We start from the raw sequence: 16,666 nt of genomic DNA on the forward strand, positions 1-16,666 counted from the left end.
TCCAAATCATGTTTTTATTATCGGAAGTAAGCGCATACAAGGGTTTCATTACCCGTGAAAATTTAGAGACGAATTTTCGGAAATAAAGGGCTAAACCTATGAACTACCTGAGCTGTGTGACGGTCGTTGACGCAGGTAAAGAACTCAAAGCGTGCATTTTACCCTGATTGGGACGAACTTCTCCGTCGTAAATTACATATTCCAGATAGAGTACCGATGCCTTTAGAAAAGAACATTTTGAAAAGTTAAAGGAGAATCCGGCTTTTACAAGGGTATCTATTACGGTGTGCAATCCTGTTAGAGCTTGATCTATCGAGTCGGCAATCATTAGGACATCATCCAAATAGACGGCAACGTACGAATGGCACGTTGGCTGTTACACGTGTTTTCAAAGGAATCTCAAGAATGATCTCTCGTTTCGCCTGCTCGCATCATCGAAATCAGCAGCCGCTGCTGAATACAATGAAGGAAAGTGTAGTACAGATCACTGCGACCAAATGATTCCCCATGTCACCACAATTAAAAAGGGTCGAATGCTACAGAAGACTTGGCATGCGACTACTCCTGAGGATTTCCGCAGCAAACGCTTTTATGGCTTACAAAATTGTAGCAAGGAAGAACATAAATATTAGAATATTTAGACAAGTATTAGTTGCAAAATTATTAGGGTTGTCCGAAAATATAAGAATCCCCATTTTCGACGGAGTCAGCATAGTATCGCCGTCCGGAAAATGACTTCCGGAAGAAACATTAAACGCGCACGCACTTATGTTATGCAAATAAAGGACATCGAATGGATCGGACAAAGGCACAAAAGAATTCGAAGAAAACAACAACTTATTATCCAAATTGTTCCTCGAGGGTAATCAATGCTGTATACTTCCTAGAAATAGGATGAATAGGGGTTTGGAGAAACCCACCGGCCATGTCCAGAATAATAAAATATCTCGCTTTTGCAATCTCGCGACTTGATCCGCAATGAGGGGTAAAGGATACCGATCCGCGACCGTATATTTATTTAGTTCTCGAAAATCTACCTATCATCTATCTGAACCATCGTTCGTCTTCACGAGTAACACAGGGCTCGCGAACGGTGAATTACTAGGCTTTATGATTTTTGGCTGTAATTAAATCGCTTGTTCTCTCACGTACTATTCCGCGCTCGCGAAGTTTATTAGGACTCCTTGTACGGCGATGTTAGGATCAATTAATTGTACTTCTAACTGGCCTGTATTTTTTTGTACGAGTACGTAGGGAACCCGTAACGGATGAATCCCTGAATTTTCGAAAAGAAAGATTAATCTACCTTTACCACTACCACGTACCTCATTGTCAACTTCATTAACATCGATCCCGTTTTCGGCGGTTTTAGTACAGGCATTAATTATTTCGTTTTGCACATAGCGAGGCTATTTTGTGTAATATTACGTCAAAATCTTGGCTTAAAATTGAACGAGCAATCGCGATATCGTATTGTTAAATAACTTAAGCGAGAACGTGAAAAGTTTATCTCTACCCGCCGACACCTGCAACGGACAAGATTTGAGCGATACGTTTAGTACCAATATTTCTTATTCCTCGCATTACTACTATATCAATCGTTCTTTTGCCAGAGATTCTCAAGACTACGGATTCTTTAATTAGCGAACACTCGGCTCCGAAATCGGGGTAAAATGGAAACGACTCACCCGGATGGCTTGATCTACCAGTTGGCGCCTCCACTACGTAGAAGTCGATTCGACACTCGGTATTGAAATTATATTCAGGGCACAGCTTTGTAGAGGATTTTCCTCCATAATCAGATTGGTAGCTGCGCACCATGCAGCGGAGTCGAAAAATTGTTAGGTTCCACACTCGATTTTTGCACTAGCGACGGAATTAACTCGCGCACGATGGTCGTAAGCTCTTGCACTGTTATAACCGGCATTTATCCCACTTCTGATGTCGGGTTTACATTAGAATTAGGGTTAGGGGCGTAAAGCGAATCTTCGTTTGGATTACACGTCGTCGTTATGCAATAGAGAAGACATTGGCTAGTGCAAATACTATTACCATAGAACCGGACAAGTAACCGTGGTAATTAGATACTCGAGAAACTAATGACAATGATCCTAGGTTCAATAACGAATCCGCGGACAACGGGACGGTAGCCGTACGCACTCGCAAAGATCTAAGTCGGATTCTGTGTTAATAGTCGCTGGCGTTAATCTCTTTTCTTTTCGATGAGACCGCAAGTGAGAATGACTTTCCGTCCCGGTGACACCCCAGAGGAAAACTATGACGGGGTGTGTCTAAGGACACAAGATCACCGGATTCGTCAGGGACATCCTACGTTCGGAAAGTAAGTAACTGTGTATCTGTTGAGGGATTTTAGATAACTAGATATTAGTGCTTATAACGGTCGTCGGGCTAGCCGATCACGTACTGCGGAGACGCGTCGGCATCTGGTAAACATCCTGCACGGAGAATAGGATCTGCGTGTGGCGAGCTACGGGACAGAAACCGTTGGAATGTTTACTGTCACGTGTCACTACAAATCTTTCTTTTAAGGAGAGCTATAGGGTTACTCAATGCCTTTGTTAGATGGAGAGTTCGTCCCGTTGACCGCGGCTACGTTGGGCGACAGACTGTCACCTCGAGCCAAAGCTCACCGTCACTAATCTCGAACAATTACAATCGGATTGAATAACTACAATAGTTTAGTTACAGTTATAGTAGACTTTAGATTGCAATGTTGCGGGGCTATCCGAAGGTTCCGGTGTCCTTTCATCTCCTACATATATATATATATATATATGTCAGAGATGAAAGGAAAACCGGAGCCTTCCCTTTGGAATTTTGAGAAAGCCTTCTAATGCTTTAGCCTAGATTTTATCATAACTGTAATTAAGCAATTGTCATTTGTAATTGTTTGATATTTGTGAAAGCGAAAGTGACAACTGGTCGCCGAACGTAGCCACGGTCACGGGATAAACGTTTTGCCTGACGAAGGTGTGGATCGGTTGTATTGTTTTCCCTAAAAATCACATAGAATTGTACTTTAGAGATGCCGATATAATGGGACACACGTTGTATTAGGAATCAATCTCCAGACAGAAACTGCCTAGTATCGGCGTTTGGATCTTTCTCGATGTTTCCAAAGAGAATACAACAAACTTTTGACAGAAATTGCCTAGCAAAAACGATTGGAACCTTCTCGATGTCTCCAGCGAGCATATAACAAACAAATGCAGTCGTATAGCGAAAAAGATTTTCATCAGCTATTCATTCGTGTGATCGCCTTGGAAAGTGATACATCGAGCTATTTGCCAAGTGTCTCAGCAATCGTATTATTGTGTTTAAAACTATTCTACGCATAGTAAAGAGTTATCCCGTTGACCGTGGATTCGTTTGAACCCCGGAACATTGTTAATAGCGTAAATTAAATTCATTATTCGTAAAACCTATCAATCGTTAATCTCATTATTCGTTAAATTCATTATTCGTAAGACATATTATTCGTTCCTCTTATTGTTCGTTAAACTTATTATTCTTTAATCTAATTATTAATTAAACTTATCGTTTGTTAATCTTATCATTTATGAAACTCATTATTCATAATATTTTGTAAAATCTTGTTTATTCGCGTAAATGTATTCTCTGTTTTGTAAAACAATGGCTAATTCAAACGAAGAATCATTACGCGCCTTAAATCCTAATGATAACCCGACATATATATAAGGTTTTTTTTATTTTGAGCAGCCTTTGTAGTTAGTAGAATGGTCACCTTGACAGTGGATGCACTTCGCTGGGGTTTCCGGTGATTTAGTGCACTGATCAGTGGGGTGTGTACCTGCACATTTAACGCTGCGGAAGGTATGGTTGCAGTATTTCTTCGCGTGATCGTACCTTTGGCGCCTTTTACATTGCACTATCTCTTTTTTAACAAGCGGTGGTTCGAATTTTACTATCGAGTTCATTAGACGACTGATGTTGTAAATTTCCTTATTGTTAGGCTTTTGTTTTATGTCGATAAAAAATAAGGATAACGGGTCTTTCGAGACTCTGTGCCTTATGTTACTAACGTTGATAAATTCGTTACCGTGTTTTAAGATTTCAAATTTGAGTTCATCTATGTTTGCTGAGTGGTGGATGTTGCGTAGAACCACTCGGAGAGGTTTTTCGAGTTTGAGCTGGTATGTATGGAAATTGGCGTTCATGGTCTTTAATAGTTTGGTGAGCCTTCTATATGCATCAGGGTTTGTCGGCAGGATTTTTACTTTGTTATCATTTGTGTAATATCGGAATATATTAAAGGTGTAATTTTGTCCGATTAATTATAATTTATTAATAATGGATTGAAAATACAGATATTAGTTAGACAGAGAAACGATGTTTGATTAACAGGAAAACTAAATGCAACGCTCGTATTTACAACAAATAACTTGACAACTATTTGGTAACTCTCTCTCTCTCTCTCTCTCTCTCTCTCACTAGCAACTCTAACACTCGACACCACTCGCAACTCAATTCTAACGACTCTATGCTTCGACGTCTCGATCAACTCTGACCCTCGCCAATGTATTCCTGCTCGGTCCTGCACACACACACACGCACGCACGCACACACGCACGCACGCACACACACACGCACACGCACACGCACACCCATACACACATACACACATACACACATACACACACTTTTCGGCTGCCATACTCTGGCCTCTCGATTGCCACTCCTTGAAATATGAAACCGTACTTCTGTTTTGACGCTGCTTATCTTTTCTCGCGTCACTGTTACTAGGCGCTCTTGGATGTAAACAAACCACAAAAAGACGGCGTACACGGTGTTTTCTAATTTCAGCCGATCTCCAATCAAAGCTATTCTACGATATTACATTTGTTTTTAGGTTGTAGTCCTCTTTGAAGATATATCTCTCTATCGAATTAATCATCGTTTGTATGTCGATGACATCATCATCAAGTATTGGTGGGGGGGGGGGGGAATTTCTTTGGGTGTGTTGGTTTGTTGGTGGGTCTGCAATTTCCATGGCGTTGTTTGTGGATTCCAATATGGCGTATCGATTGTATGTGGTTACTTGGTTTGTTGACTGTTCGTTCTGAGTGGCGTTTGTGTTTATTTTTGATGCTTCTATTTTTCGCTTTTTGGAGTTTTTGGCGCCATTAGTACGAGGGGGATCTGTTGCACTTTTGCCACGGAGGAGGTAGCGCGGAGCAATTATGGAGTTGCTCCTGCCTGGTCGTGATTCCTGGACCATCATCGAGCTAATTAATTCAAAATGAATAACTAGTCGTGAGGCTATGAGGCTAGTATTCGGGTAGAGTTTAGGAGCGTAGGATCTTTTTCTCTAAAGAATAGGAAACACTTAGCTGTGTTCACTTTCAACGGATGGGCGACACGTGTTGGTTTACGAACTTCACAGAGCGCTAGACAATCGTCTGCACGCTTCGGCACTCAACAGTGAACTGCTATATACGATTCTTACAAGAATTGTTGTTATTTAAGGCTTAGGAAAACGTTTATACAGCAACCACACACACTGTGGGCATTTCTGGCGCGCGTTTCTGTTCAGTGACAGTACTTCGGCGGACTGGACTGTCGAAGCGAAAGGGTTAAAGAAGAAAGACAAACAGGTCCGTAAGATTTATGAAGTGGAACATGTGTAACCGTAAAAATTGTAGACATTCTCGTAGTTTGTGATATTCTATGATTTTAAGTGATAATAACACGTTGTATATCTAGTTTTTCTCCGAATAATGAAAAAAAGTTGGATGTCATTGCTAAGAAGAGACACGGAGGTACGAGAAGCATTCTTTTGCATATGGAAAAAAATATAATAATTTTGAATTAATGATTTTATAATGATGAAAAATGTTTAGATTGACAAATGTAATCTTTGAAAATATCTGCAAAATAAGACGTATAAGGTAAGGAACCTTTCATACGATGATTTGCAAAAATATAGAAACCGTTAAAATATGCCTTTTCTAACTTTTTTGTTATTCGACATTCGTAATAATAAAAATAGTGCGTTAACGAATTCGTGCTAATGTATTTCGAAATTTCATGACACTGTTCGTCTAGAAGATATGTAAGTTATTACTTGATAGCACGATAAACTGACTGTGAGTAGTAATGTTAGATAAGATATGAAGAAGAAGCTCGACAGAAGAAATCAGGATACAACGATGAATGCAAGATTCTTAATATTCAACACGTATATATCACGTGGTGGTCCCTTCAATATGTATCATCCAGTGTCGAAAAGATACGTCCCTTCTATGAAAAATATTTTGTTTACTATTTTATAACGAACAACGAGCGAGGGCGAAGACACAGCTTGATAAACTTGATAATATAATCTTGGTATATAAAGTATGACAAGAAGCAGGTTTTTCGTGGTAACTGTGTGGCGGAGCAGACGTAGGGAGGACGGAGCCGTGAGCGTACTCGCAATCTCCGGAAAACTGGAGAATTCAGGCAAGGAAAGTAACCAGAGTGAAGGATTAACGCCCGTGAAAGTAAAGCGGGTGTAGGAACCCATGAAATCTGGCGTGGAATGGCGCTAAAGGCGAAGATAAACCGAGTGCGAGGTTATGACGGTGGGGTAGCCATATTAGGACGCGTGACAACAGCGCCGCTACACGGGCTACCCGAGGAACTACACGGACGCAGTTATATTGGCATGCGCGTCAAAGCGCCGCGCGGGCCATTCGAAAGTGACAGCGACTGGTGGAATAGCAAGTGCGGAAGAAGTGGCCATTTTTGCGCCCAATGGCGAAAAAAGACGCAACAGTGGCGCAAGATAAGGAGTTAGGGGTAATCGTCAGAGGAGGGGGCGAAGCGGAGCTGGTGGAAGGGCCCGCTGGCAACGATGGATATGGAACCTGCGCTGCTGCTGCGGATCATCGCGACGCTTTTCCCCCCGCAAGAAGACAGGGCGGCAGAACGGCCGCGGGAAACGACACGGACGTTGGAATGGACGGAGGGACGACTGGGAAGTCACAGAGGAAGAGATATGGGAGGCGACCAGAAGAATGGCCTCCCGCGACGTGGCGCCGGGCCCGGACGGAATCTCTGGTCGGATCTGGGCAGAAGTGATGGGAGTCATGGTCCCCAGACTTCGGCGCCTCTACACAAGATGCCTGAAAGAGGGAGCTTACCCCCGGATATGGCGGACGGCGAGGCTGGTCTTGCCCGGCCTATGCATAAACATGGTAGGCGAAACCGTCCAAGTGGGATCGCAGATGAAATATCTGGGTCTCGTCATGGACAGCCAGTGGACGTTCGAGCCACACTTCGACTCCCTGATCCTGAAAGTGTCGGTGGCTGCTAATGCCATGTGCGGCCTGTTACAGATACAGAATGACCCAGGTGCTCACCGGACACGGCATGCTCGGCGAGTTCCTGAAGAGAATCGGACGAGAGACGAGAGACATCTGCCACTACTGCGGAGAGGGCAAGGACACGGCGCAGCACACTCTGGAGCTCTGTCCGGTGTGGGAGCTGCCCCGCTGCACTCTGCGACACGCCATAGGAGGAACATTGACCCCCCCCCCCCCGCGATTGTAGAGGCGATGTTGAGAGGGCCACAGGAATACGAGGCCATCCGCCTCTTCTGCGAGCGAGTTGTGCTCGCGAAGGAGCGAGCGGAAAGGGAGAGAAAGAAAAACTCTCACCCTTGAATGATAAGACGATGGAGAAGGATGGTAGTCAGACGACCTAGAGCCGCTCCACGGCCGTCCCAACGGACCACGCCTGAAAGGAGCGACATCGCTAGGGGCAATGACCCCCCCCTCTCCAACTCCAATTCAATAGTCAGGAGGTACTAGGATTGGCTCGAACAAGAGGACGCGAGAAGGGGTTGCAACAGAAGTTAATTCATAAGAGGTTCCTGGAGCACCCCTGTCACACGCTTAGGATGGCCATCATGGAGTTTTAGTCGGTAGGAGTACGACACTACTCTGCTGTTACTCGATTACTGCAGCAGCGGAGTGTCCATGAGGATTTCTCCACGTATAAAAAAAAAGTATATAAAGTATAATATATAAAATAATTGCGAAAATGCATAATCTCTCCATTACATAATATTACTTATAAATACTTTAGTTTATTTGCCTATGTTTCAGTTTGTTTTACTAAATGCAAGGAGTCATTGCTATTTCAAGCGTAAAATGACTAAAATATCTCGCATGTTTAATTTAGTCGCCCCGGTGTGTTGTTTACACTTTCATGAACACGAAAGGTTTTCGAGATGAATATATTATTCGAATCAGCAACGCATAACATTACCCGGTTTCAGTGGTAGGGTGACGTTATTAAAAGTAGGAGTATCTAGAATAGCGACACATCGAATATCGTTACAGTACAGTGAAAGACGTGTCTGGGAAACAGTAGCAGGTAACAGACGATTTCTTGTTATTCTGTATTCAATTGTGTCTGCCATTAGCTGTCATTCATCATTACCGATGTCATATAGATCAAAACTATCATCGAGTTATTAATTACTACAATAGTTTAAATGAAGTTTTTGAATTCTGAAATTTTTATTTTGTATTTTACATTTTACGCAGTAAAATGGTTCGTTATTGTGATTTTTCAATAATTTACAATCAGTCAGTAGAGGTAATCGGAACATTCGCCTTCGTGTCATAGTTGCATGAGACACTGGCTATTTTTTGGCAAATATTGAGTTTAGTATCGTTTTTCACAAGTTATTGTTAGAATTTACTTCGACTTTTCGGGTTTATGAAAGGAGGAAATACGCTCCGCGGTGACTATATTAATCATATGAGATATTTTAGTCATTTTATAATTTAAATAGTGAATGTTTGTAGTAAATTAAATTGAAACAAACGCAAATGAACTGAAATATACATATGTAATATTGATTCTATATAAAAGAAACTATGAAATGGTAGTGGGGAGATTATGTATTACGCAATTATATTATTAAGTTCAAGTAAAATATCCTACATTGTGATATCATATATTTCCCCTATTTTATTTATCACTTTCTTTATAAATATAGTTGTTAATTATTTACATGCGACAGAATATCCCTTCGGATTACAACGTAAACATCTTTTCATAGACATTCAAGTATTAAAAAGGCTTTATTTTCAATGCTTTTATAAATTGTTATTAGTTATTACTTAATAATAATAATTTTCTTCACTTGTATACTATGTATATGTGTGTACAATATTTAACGTATCAAATTTCTATAAAACAGTAACTTCTGAAACAAAAGGCTTGATATTGTAAAGATCAAGCAGAAAACAAATTACAAAAACTAAATAACGTAGAACGTAATGCAATGTAATATACACAATCATAACAATATAAAAATATTGTACATTCCTGAAGTTAAAATAAGATGAAAATAGAGAATATAAAAACTGCGCTCTTGTTTACACGAACGATAGGTTCGCAACAGCTTACCTCGTGCAAGTCGTAAAGGAGAAGACCATGGCGTTCGGTGACGTAAACCATCTTGCGTAACATTTTCTAAAAAAAATCATCGATTATAGATTAAACCTGTTTACTCATTGAAATCTATAACAGCATATCGGAAATTTTTCTCTTTTTGTCTTCCTGAATAAATAATGAATGCAGAGCACATATAAAATATGTTTACACAGATTTCAAATACGCACGCATTCACGGGTTGTGACAGAAAAATCACACGTACTACATATTTTCATGGTGCTACTAAATGTGGGCGAATACTGTCTCCCATGAACCACACACATTTTCCACACAAATTCTGATCACGGTATATTATAATACTCACAAGCATACACATAAAATAAAAAATGCAGACGTGAAACAAAACTACATAAAGATTAAGTATTAATAAAGCATCAACTAAGATATCGTTTTATGGAGTAATATGCAATAATACAGATTAATGTACAGCCGCATGAAAAATTGTATTTGCAGCGTCGCATAGCTCTTTTAACTTTTCTCTTTATTTGATGAACGACTTCCCCACATAGAAATATATTTGTACATTACACTGGATCATTAACTTAACGCAATTACTTTATTCATGCATAAGGAAACCATAATTGTTGAATTACGTAGATTTCTTTAGAAGGTAATATATAACAAAATCCCAATTATAACTAATATGGTATATTATTTACAAGACGTTTCCACTTACTGTTTGTCGGGAATGCCAGTCTATGGTAAATATTGGAACTGAAAGTGTGAAGATCCTGAGACATGGATACAATCAATAAAGAAACGAATAAAAATGGGACCAATGAAGGATTGAATAAGACGAATTCGCTCGAGGAATTCTACGCTGGTAGTGGGATCCTTGTGACTGGAGCAACCGGATTCGTGGGAATAGGTATACTGGAAAAACTGATGCGCGTGTGTCCAGGCATCGCTGCCATTTTTATACTAATTCGCCCAAAAACTAACGAAACGATAGAACAACGATTTAAAAAGATCATAGATGATCCCGTTCGTATATAATACTTGTTTCCTTCAATGTTTAAGCCTGTCAGGAGCCAAATTGATTGACTGTCATTTCTGGAATTCTCGTTTTCAGATATACGATAACATTAAAGCGAAACATCCCTCAGTTTTGAGCAAAGTTTACCCCGTCAAAGGAGACGTGAGTCTGCCAGATTTAGGTCTTTCGCGAGAAGATAGAAATCTGTTGTTAGAGAAAGTAAACATAGTGTTTCACTCCGCGGCCACTGTGAGATTCAACGAACCGTTACACGTGGCTGTTAATGTGAATACAAAGGGCACCGCCCGTGTCATCGAGCTTTGGAGCGAACTAAAGCATCCGATTAGCTTCGTCCACGTCAGCACAGCTTTTAGTAATGCGAATCTACATGAGATTGAGGAAAAAGTTTATACGTAAGAATAAGTTATATGAAAACGTTGTTCCACGGTTTACGAATATTATATTTGTAATTATAGCTCGAAGAATATGTTCACTTATTATTAATTTTGCAGCACGAGTTTGAAAGCTTCAGAGGTGATCGATATGTGTGACAAATTCGACGAAAGGTCGATTAATGAAATAGAAAATAGGATTTTAAAAACATATCCAAACACATACACATTCAGTAAGAATTTAGCAGAGCAGGTTGTAGCAAGCAAGTGCAAAGATCTGCCAGTTGCAATAGTGAGGCCAAGCATAGTTGGTGCATCTTTGGACGAACCATGTCCTGGTTGGATACACAATATTTCTGCATTAACAGGTACTTCCATAGATATTTTTCAATAGTAACTGTTCAATACTCGTCACATTTCGGAAAAGTGGAGTTAATCTGTTGTTAATCTAAAATGAATGGATTTCCACCAGATCATCATTATTATAGTTCAAGTTTGTTGTTGTTCACAATTATGAGAATTCATTCCAATCTATTTAGTGCTACATTTCTGATAACCGAAACTCACAAATAATTTCTAAACCAATTTAATGTTACCAGGTATTTTTCTGCTAATCAGTAAAGGATGTGCAACAGCAATACTGGCTAGGAAAGATGCAAAATTGGATGTAGTGCCTATCGATTTCGTAGTTGACACGATAATATGTACTGCATGGCATGTCACGCTACAACGTGGTCACGAAGTTAAAGTTTACAACTGCACGAGTAACGCTAACCCTTATAAGTAAAATTTATTACGAATCTTTTTCAACTCATGTAATTCGATTGTTACAGTATTCCAAAAAAATCAATTTACTTAACTAGTGTAGACAATTCGCAAACAAACGTAGAAAACAAAAATTCACTTTTGCTCTCAATACTTCAATTTAGAAAAGTAGTGATACAAAATAATATTTATATCAATTCCATAATATTTCCCGAGGTACTCGGATGATAATAAACTTTGCATTAAGTATAATTCCAACAAATATACAAATATAATTATTTCAATTCGCAAGATGGGGTCAGATGAAAGATACCATGGTGAAATGCAGCATAGAGACGCCACTGAACGACACGCTATGGTACCCAGGTTGCCCAATGATAGCTAATAGATATATTTACAATGTTCGGAGTGTAATTCCGTATGTTTTGCTTGCATTCGTCATTGATATCTTTTTAAGACTCCGATGTAGTAAACCAATGTGAGTATTCTCGCGATCCTCGAACAACGATGACAATTTTTCTGGGATAATCTCTGTCTTCATCTATAATAATAATTAAAAATGATATTTCAGAATGATGAAACTTCTCAAAAATGGTCATAAGCTGTTCACATCGGTAACATATTTCACCACGCACGAATGGACTTTCCAAAGAGATAACTGTTCCGACTTAGCGAGGAAAGTAAAAATGTTGAACGACAGCGGTATGGTCAAACTAGATTTACGGGATATGGATTGGGAGAAGTATGTTGCAATTTACCTGATGGGAATTAGGAAATTTATTCTAAAACAAGAGTTTAAGTCAACAGCCCGACAACGATTATCAAGGTGCGTATAAAAGTATCTTCGTATAAAAAAATAGGAACTTTTATAAATAGATATATTTTCGGTTATTTCAGGTTGTACTGGGTACATCAGATCACCAAAACATCCGGTATAATAATTTTGCTAAGGATAATACTATGTTTAGTGTACTGACTATTTTACTGTTTTCTCTTCGAACCAAGAACAATATAAATAGAATTTTATAAATGAGAGATTCATCATTCCTTTCATTTTGTCTTTCCACTCGTTTCATTTCTAAATAAATTCATTTATGACATTGCTTAATAAGGATGTATGTATTTATATACACACGGTTTCTGATTTATCATACATGACAACACCTTTACTCCTCGATGTTTCTAGTACAATAACATCTGCGAACGTTAATACATCACCTTTAAGTGTTTGTTTAAAGATGATTTCTACATAAAAATTCTGAGGCGTGTCTTTACGTTATGCTAAACAACAAAATGATTATATAGAGAAAAATAGTAATATTTACTACTAATAATTTCTATATTAAATCAGTTCACTGAAAATAAATATTTTTCCGTATAATGATTAAAATTTCTTTCTTTTTCCACCAAACAAAAGTTAAGAGATAATTATACTATAACAACAATAATTCATCATTGAAAATTCCTTTGAGATTTAAAAAATGATGATAGCAAATAAATATCTTTTACAATAAGATAGTTCTAAATGCCCACTTTCGTTTCTGAATTGTTTGTTCACAAACCTTGTAGTTCTTTGAGCAGTCGGCGTTAAAATATATAACACCATCGACGAAATAGGAAACAGACGTGGCAGTGAGAACTGGACAAAATGTTACTTTACATAACAAGTCGCAAATAGTATACGTAGGAATTGATGTTCGGGGCACTCACCTCCAATAACCTTGTCATTCACCTATGTTATCGAGGTTATCATTCATTCATCATGTATTAGCCTTCGCTCGTTGTTCGTTATAAAATTATTAAGAAACTATTTTTGATAGAAAGAACGTGTCTTCTCGACACTGGTTACATATATAAGGGGTCACCATGTGATATATACGTGTTGAATAATAATATTCTTGTATTTATCGTTGTATTCCGACTTCTTCTGTCGAGATTCTTCTTGATATAGTACTTAATAGTACTGCTCACAGTCAGCTTATCACGTAACCAAGTAGTAATTTACATAATTTCTAGGCGAACAGTTTCACGAAATTTCGAAATGCGTTAGCACGAATTCGTTAGCGCGCTTCTTTTATCATTACGAATGTCGAATAACAAAGGGGTGAGAAAAGACAGTTTAATGATTTCTATCTGTTCGACCGCCCGCGGAGAGACGCGTTCGCGAGGAAGTGTGCCAACGGGAGTCGTAAATTCCCGTTACGATTGGATAATCGACGCCACGTAGTGTTCGATCCCCTGTTTCGTTTAGGGTAATAGAAGTGGTTGAACTGATTATAACACTGAAGTAACAGGTTACAATATACACATTATTCCAACAACTTTATAGACATAGACATTTACGCACGGTGCATATGGATATAAGTTAAATAGATGACGGATCTAAGGGTGGAAAAGCATTCAAGGGATGTTCACTTATCTAGAGATGGAAAATCAGTCGATTTGATAATGTGGTGGAGGAAAGCTATTGATGGATGTGTCTAGCGCACGGGACCATTAGTTTGGTGGATTGTAATTTTGGCTAGGAAAGCGAGGGCAATAGTCGTTACTTCTAATTGGATAAGAAAAAGGTTGGTGGACAAGGAAGGGTTCTAGTCTCCCCCAAGAGAAAATTGTTAGCGGGAGACACCGTACGTGAGAAAAACCAAATTTCCCGTACCTTCACGGAGTAAACCATAAATTTAAGTAACACTTGAAGTGAAAAGACACTTGTTTGGTCTGAAGGACCTGAACTATGAAAATGCTAAGATTTATGGTAGGTCCTTAAAATTATTGAGGGTATGCAATAAGAGTGTGTAGACATCTGGCAGACATCTTGCCCGCGGCGTGGGGCCTGGTTCGTGTAGAGAGTCACAGGATGTAACACTATCCTTTTATTTATTATTTTGTAGACTTTCCAAAGTCCACATGTGTAAATCTAAACATTTTTCTGTAAAACCATTATATTTCTTTCCATATGCGAAAAACCTGCTTTTCGTACCTCCGTACATTTTAGCAATGACATCCAACTTCTCACAAGTTTCAAAGACATACATTTCGTTTTTAATGACCTTCCGGAGCATTCCATGTAAGAAAATGTAAAGTTCGAACGCCCGCGGCGTCGGTGTTCTTCACCTTTGCCTGTAGAAAAAGAAATCGTAAATAACTATTATAAATCGTCTGTGGTAAACCGCTATGAATTATAATCATGTAAAATCATAGAACATCATATTCTACGAGAATGTTTACAATTTTTACGGCCATGCATGTGCCACGTCATAAATCTTACGGAGATTTTCGTCTTTCTTTTTTAAATAAGTTTTGATATCTCAAAGGTAGTTCGAAAGTGTTTACTACGTAGGATAAATTTCGCTTAACTTTGTAGAAAATATCAGTATTTTAATTGTAAAGTGTTAAGGATTGTAATTATTCCGCAAAATAAAATAAATTTCACTCTTTGAGGAATAATACAAGAAGAATTGGTTTCTGGAGATTGGAAATGGCTTTTATAGTCTTATAATTGAAAGAGTAGAGTATTCGTTCTAAAAACTTTGTGATTTTAATGGTTCATGTTCAGATGATAAAGGGGTTTTCTCAGGTGCGTAACACATGCTTGATGACTCTATTTATGTAGAATCGACGAAAACAAAGATTATATTATAATTGTCAGTCTTAGTTTACGGGTGCTTCCCTCGACGTCAACTTATCGCGCAGTTCTGCCCGAGCGGCCGAGCTAAATGGGCGTGTGAAACAGTGCTCCGGAGAAAGTGCGGCAAGTGGGAAAGAGAAAACTACGAACGGTTACGCCTATAGCCAAACGGTGGAAACCCGTGTCCTATATCAAGAAGGCTAGCAAACTGTTACGCCGGGCGACTCTCTGCCTGGCCCAGGTCACACACCGCGGGCCAGACGGACACCAGATGTCCGCTCTTCCGTACGGCGTACCCTCAATAGCCTTAAGCATCCGTCATAAACCAGAGTCACTTGCCTGCTAAGGTCCTTCAAACAAACATCTGGTTCCGAGGAATTTCTAAAGACTATTGTCTACCACGGCTGGACAAGGGAAAGTTGGTTTTTCTCACGCACGCTGCAACTTTCCTCCCACTAACTACTTTCTCTCGAGGGCGGTTAAGACCCTTCGTTTAACCAATTAAAAACGAAGCCTATTCCCTCACTCTCCTAAATAACATCGGCACCAACAAATCCGATGGTCCCGTGCGCTAGACACACCCATCCCTAGCTTTCCTCCGACACATCATCGTCTCCCAAGACGGTACTGATTTTACATCCTTCGAACGGTCAACATCCTTCGAGCGGGTAGACACACCCGCAGATCAGTCACTCAATCATCTCGTACACACGCACCAGTGTAACTATCCTCGTTATAAGTTGTGGAATAAACGGTGAAATATAACTTACTACTGTGTCATATTCAATCAACCACCTCTGTTATCTTAACCGAAACAGGGGAACGACTACTTCGCGGCGTCGATTCACCGAATCGTAGCGAGAATTTACGCCTCTCGCTGACGCGTTTTCCTCGCGTCCGCGTCTCTCCGCGAACGGTCGTAACACAAACCAACTATGGGAAATATTCCACCGATAAGAATTATAAACAAACAAGAACAATATTACATACACAAAACAGCAGATACATTAAAAACACGTCAACCAACAAACCAAGGACAGGACTGCTCAGCCACAATAGAAGTTGACATGGAAAACAACAAAGCAACAACTCAACAGGACGAAAGCTGAAAGGTAACCAGCTATAACAAAAAAAGAAAAATAACAGCCAACCCAGATATGGAACACCAGCGATGGCTGCAAGAATTACCGCTAAGAAACTCCTTCAGCTCGCTAACAGAAGAATTAGACGACGACCCAACAAGCAATACCACAACTCAATCAACACACATTACAAAACCTCCACCAATATTTGTTGAGGCGCAAATAATAGACCCGCTTATCGATCAACTTAACAACATTGTTGGAAAGGATAGTTACACAATAAAACAAACAAAACTAGAACAAATAAAAATCCAAACAAACACACCAG

General features: G+C 39.4%; 2 protein-coding genes and 1 pseudogene across 2 annotated transcripts; 2 read left to right on the top strand and 1 right to left on the bottom strand.

Moving 5' to 3' along the window:
* The window catches only part of LOC117159300 (phospholipase B1, membrane-associated-like), a 106,386-nt pseudogene that overhangs the window by 72,611 nt on the left and 17,109 nt on the right, over positions 1 to 16,666 (bottom strand).
* On the top strand, positions 6,398 to 8,188 carry LOC143303958 (uncharacterized). The gene is made up of 2 exons (XM_076626178.1): positions 6,398 to 7,220; positions 7,362 to 8,188. Exons 1-2 carry the CDS (start codon positions 6,878 to 6,880, stop codon positions 7,370 to 7,372), a joined length of 354 nt encoding a protein of 117 aa, XP_076482293.1. The 5' UTR covers positions 6,398 to 6,877; the 3' UTR covers positions 7,373 to 8,188.
* Positions 8,317 to 12,663, top strand: LOC117159302 (putative fatty acyl-CoA reductase CG5065). Its single transcript, XM_033339018.2, has 8 exons — positions 8,317 to 8,403; positions 10,158 to 10,479; positions 10,568 to 10,884; positions 10,984 to 11,231; positions 11,463 to 11,646; positions 11,921 to 12,106; positions 12,200 to 12,454; positions 12,526 to 12,663. Exons 2-8 carry the CDS (start codon positions 10,234 to 10,236, stop codon positions 12,602 to 12,604), a joined length of 1,515 nt encoding a protein of 504 aa, XP_033194909.1. The 5' UTR covers positions 8,317 to 8,403; positions 10,158 to 10,233; the 3' UTR covers positions 12,605 to 12,663.

The sequence above is a fragment of the Bombus vancouverensis genome, chromosome 17 (genome assembly GCF_051014615.1).
Source record: "Bombus vancouverensis nearcticus chromosome 17, iyBomVanc1_principal, whole genome shotgun sequence".
Classification (NCBI taxonomy): Eukaryota; Metazoa; Arthropoda; class Insecta; order Hymenoptera; family Apidae; genus Bombus; species Bombus vancouverensis.

Coding starts and splice junctions, on each gene's coding strand:
- LOC117159302 (XM_033339018.2), top strand. CDS start 10,234: ATGGATACAATCAATAAAGAAACGAATAAAAATGGGACCAATGAAGGA. Junction 10,885..10,983: donor ATTGAGGAAAAAGTTTATAC/GTAAGAATAAGT, acceptor TTAATTTTGCAG/CACGAGTTTGAAAGCTTCAG. Junction 11,232..11,462: donor CAATATTTCTGCATTAACAG/GTACTTCCATAG, acceptor TAATGTTACCAG/GTATTTTTCTGCTAATCAGT.
- LOC143303958 (XM_076626178.1), top strand. CDS start 6,878: ATGGATATGGAACCTGCGCTGCTGCTGCGGATCATCGCGACGCTTTTC.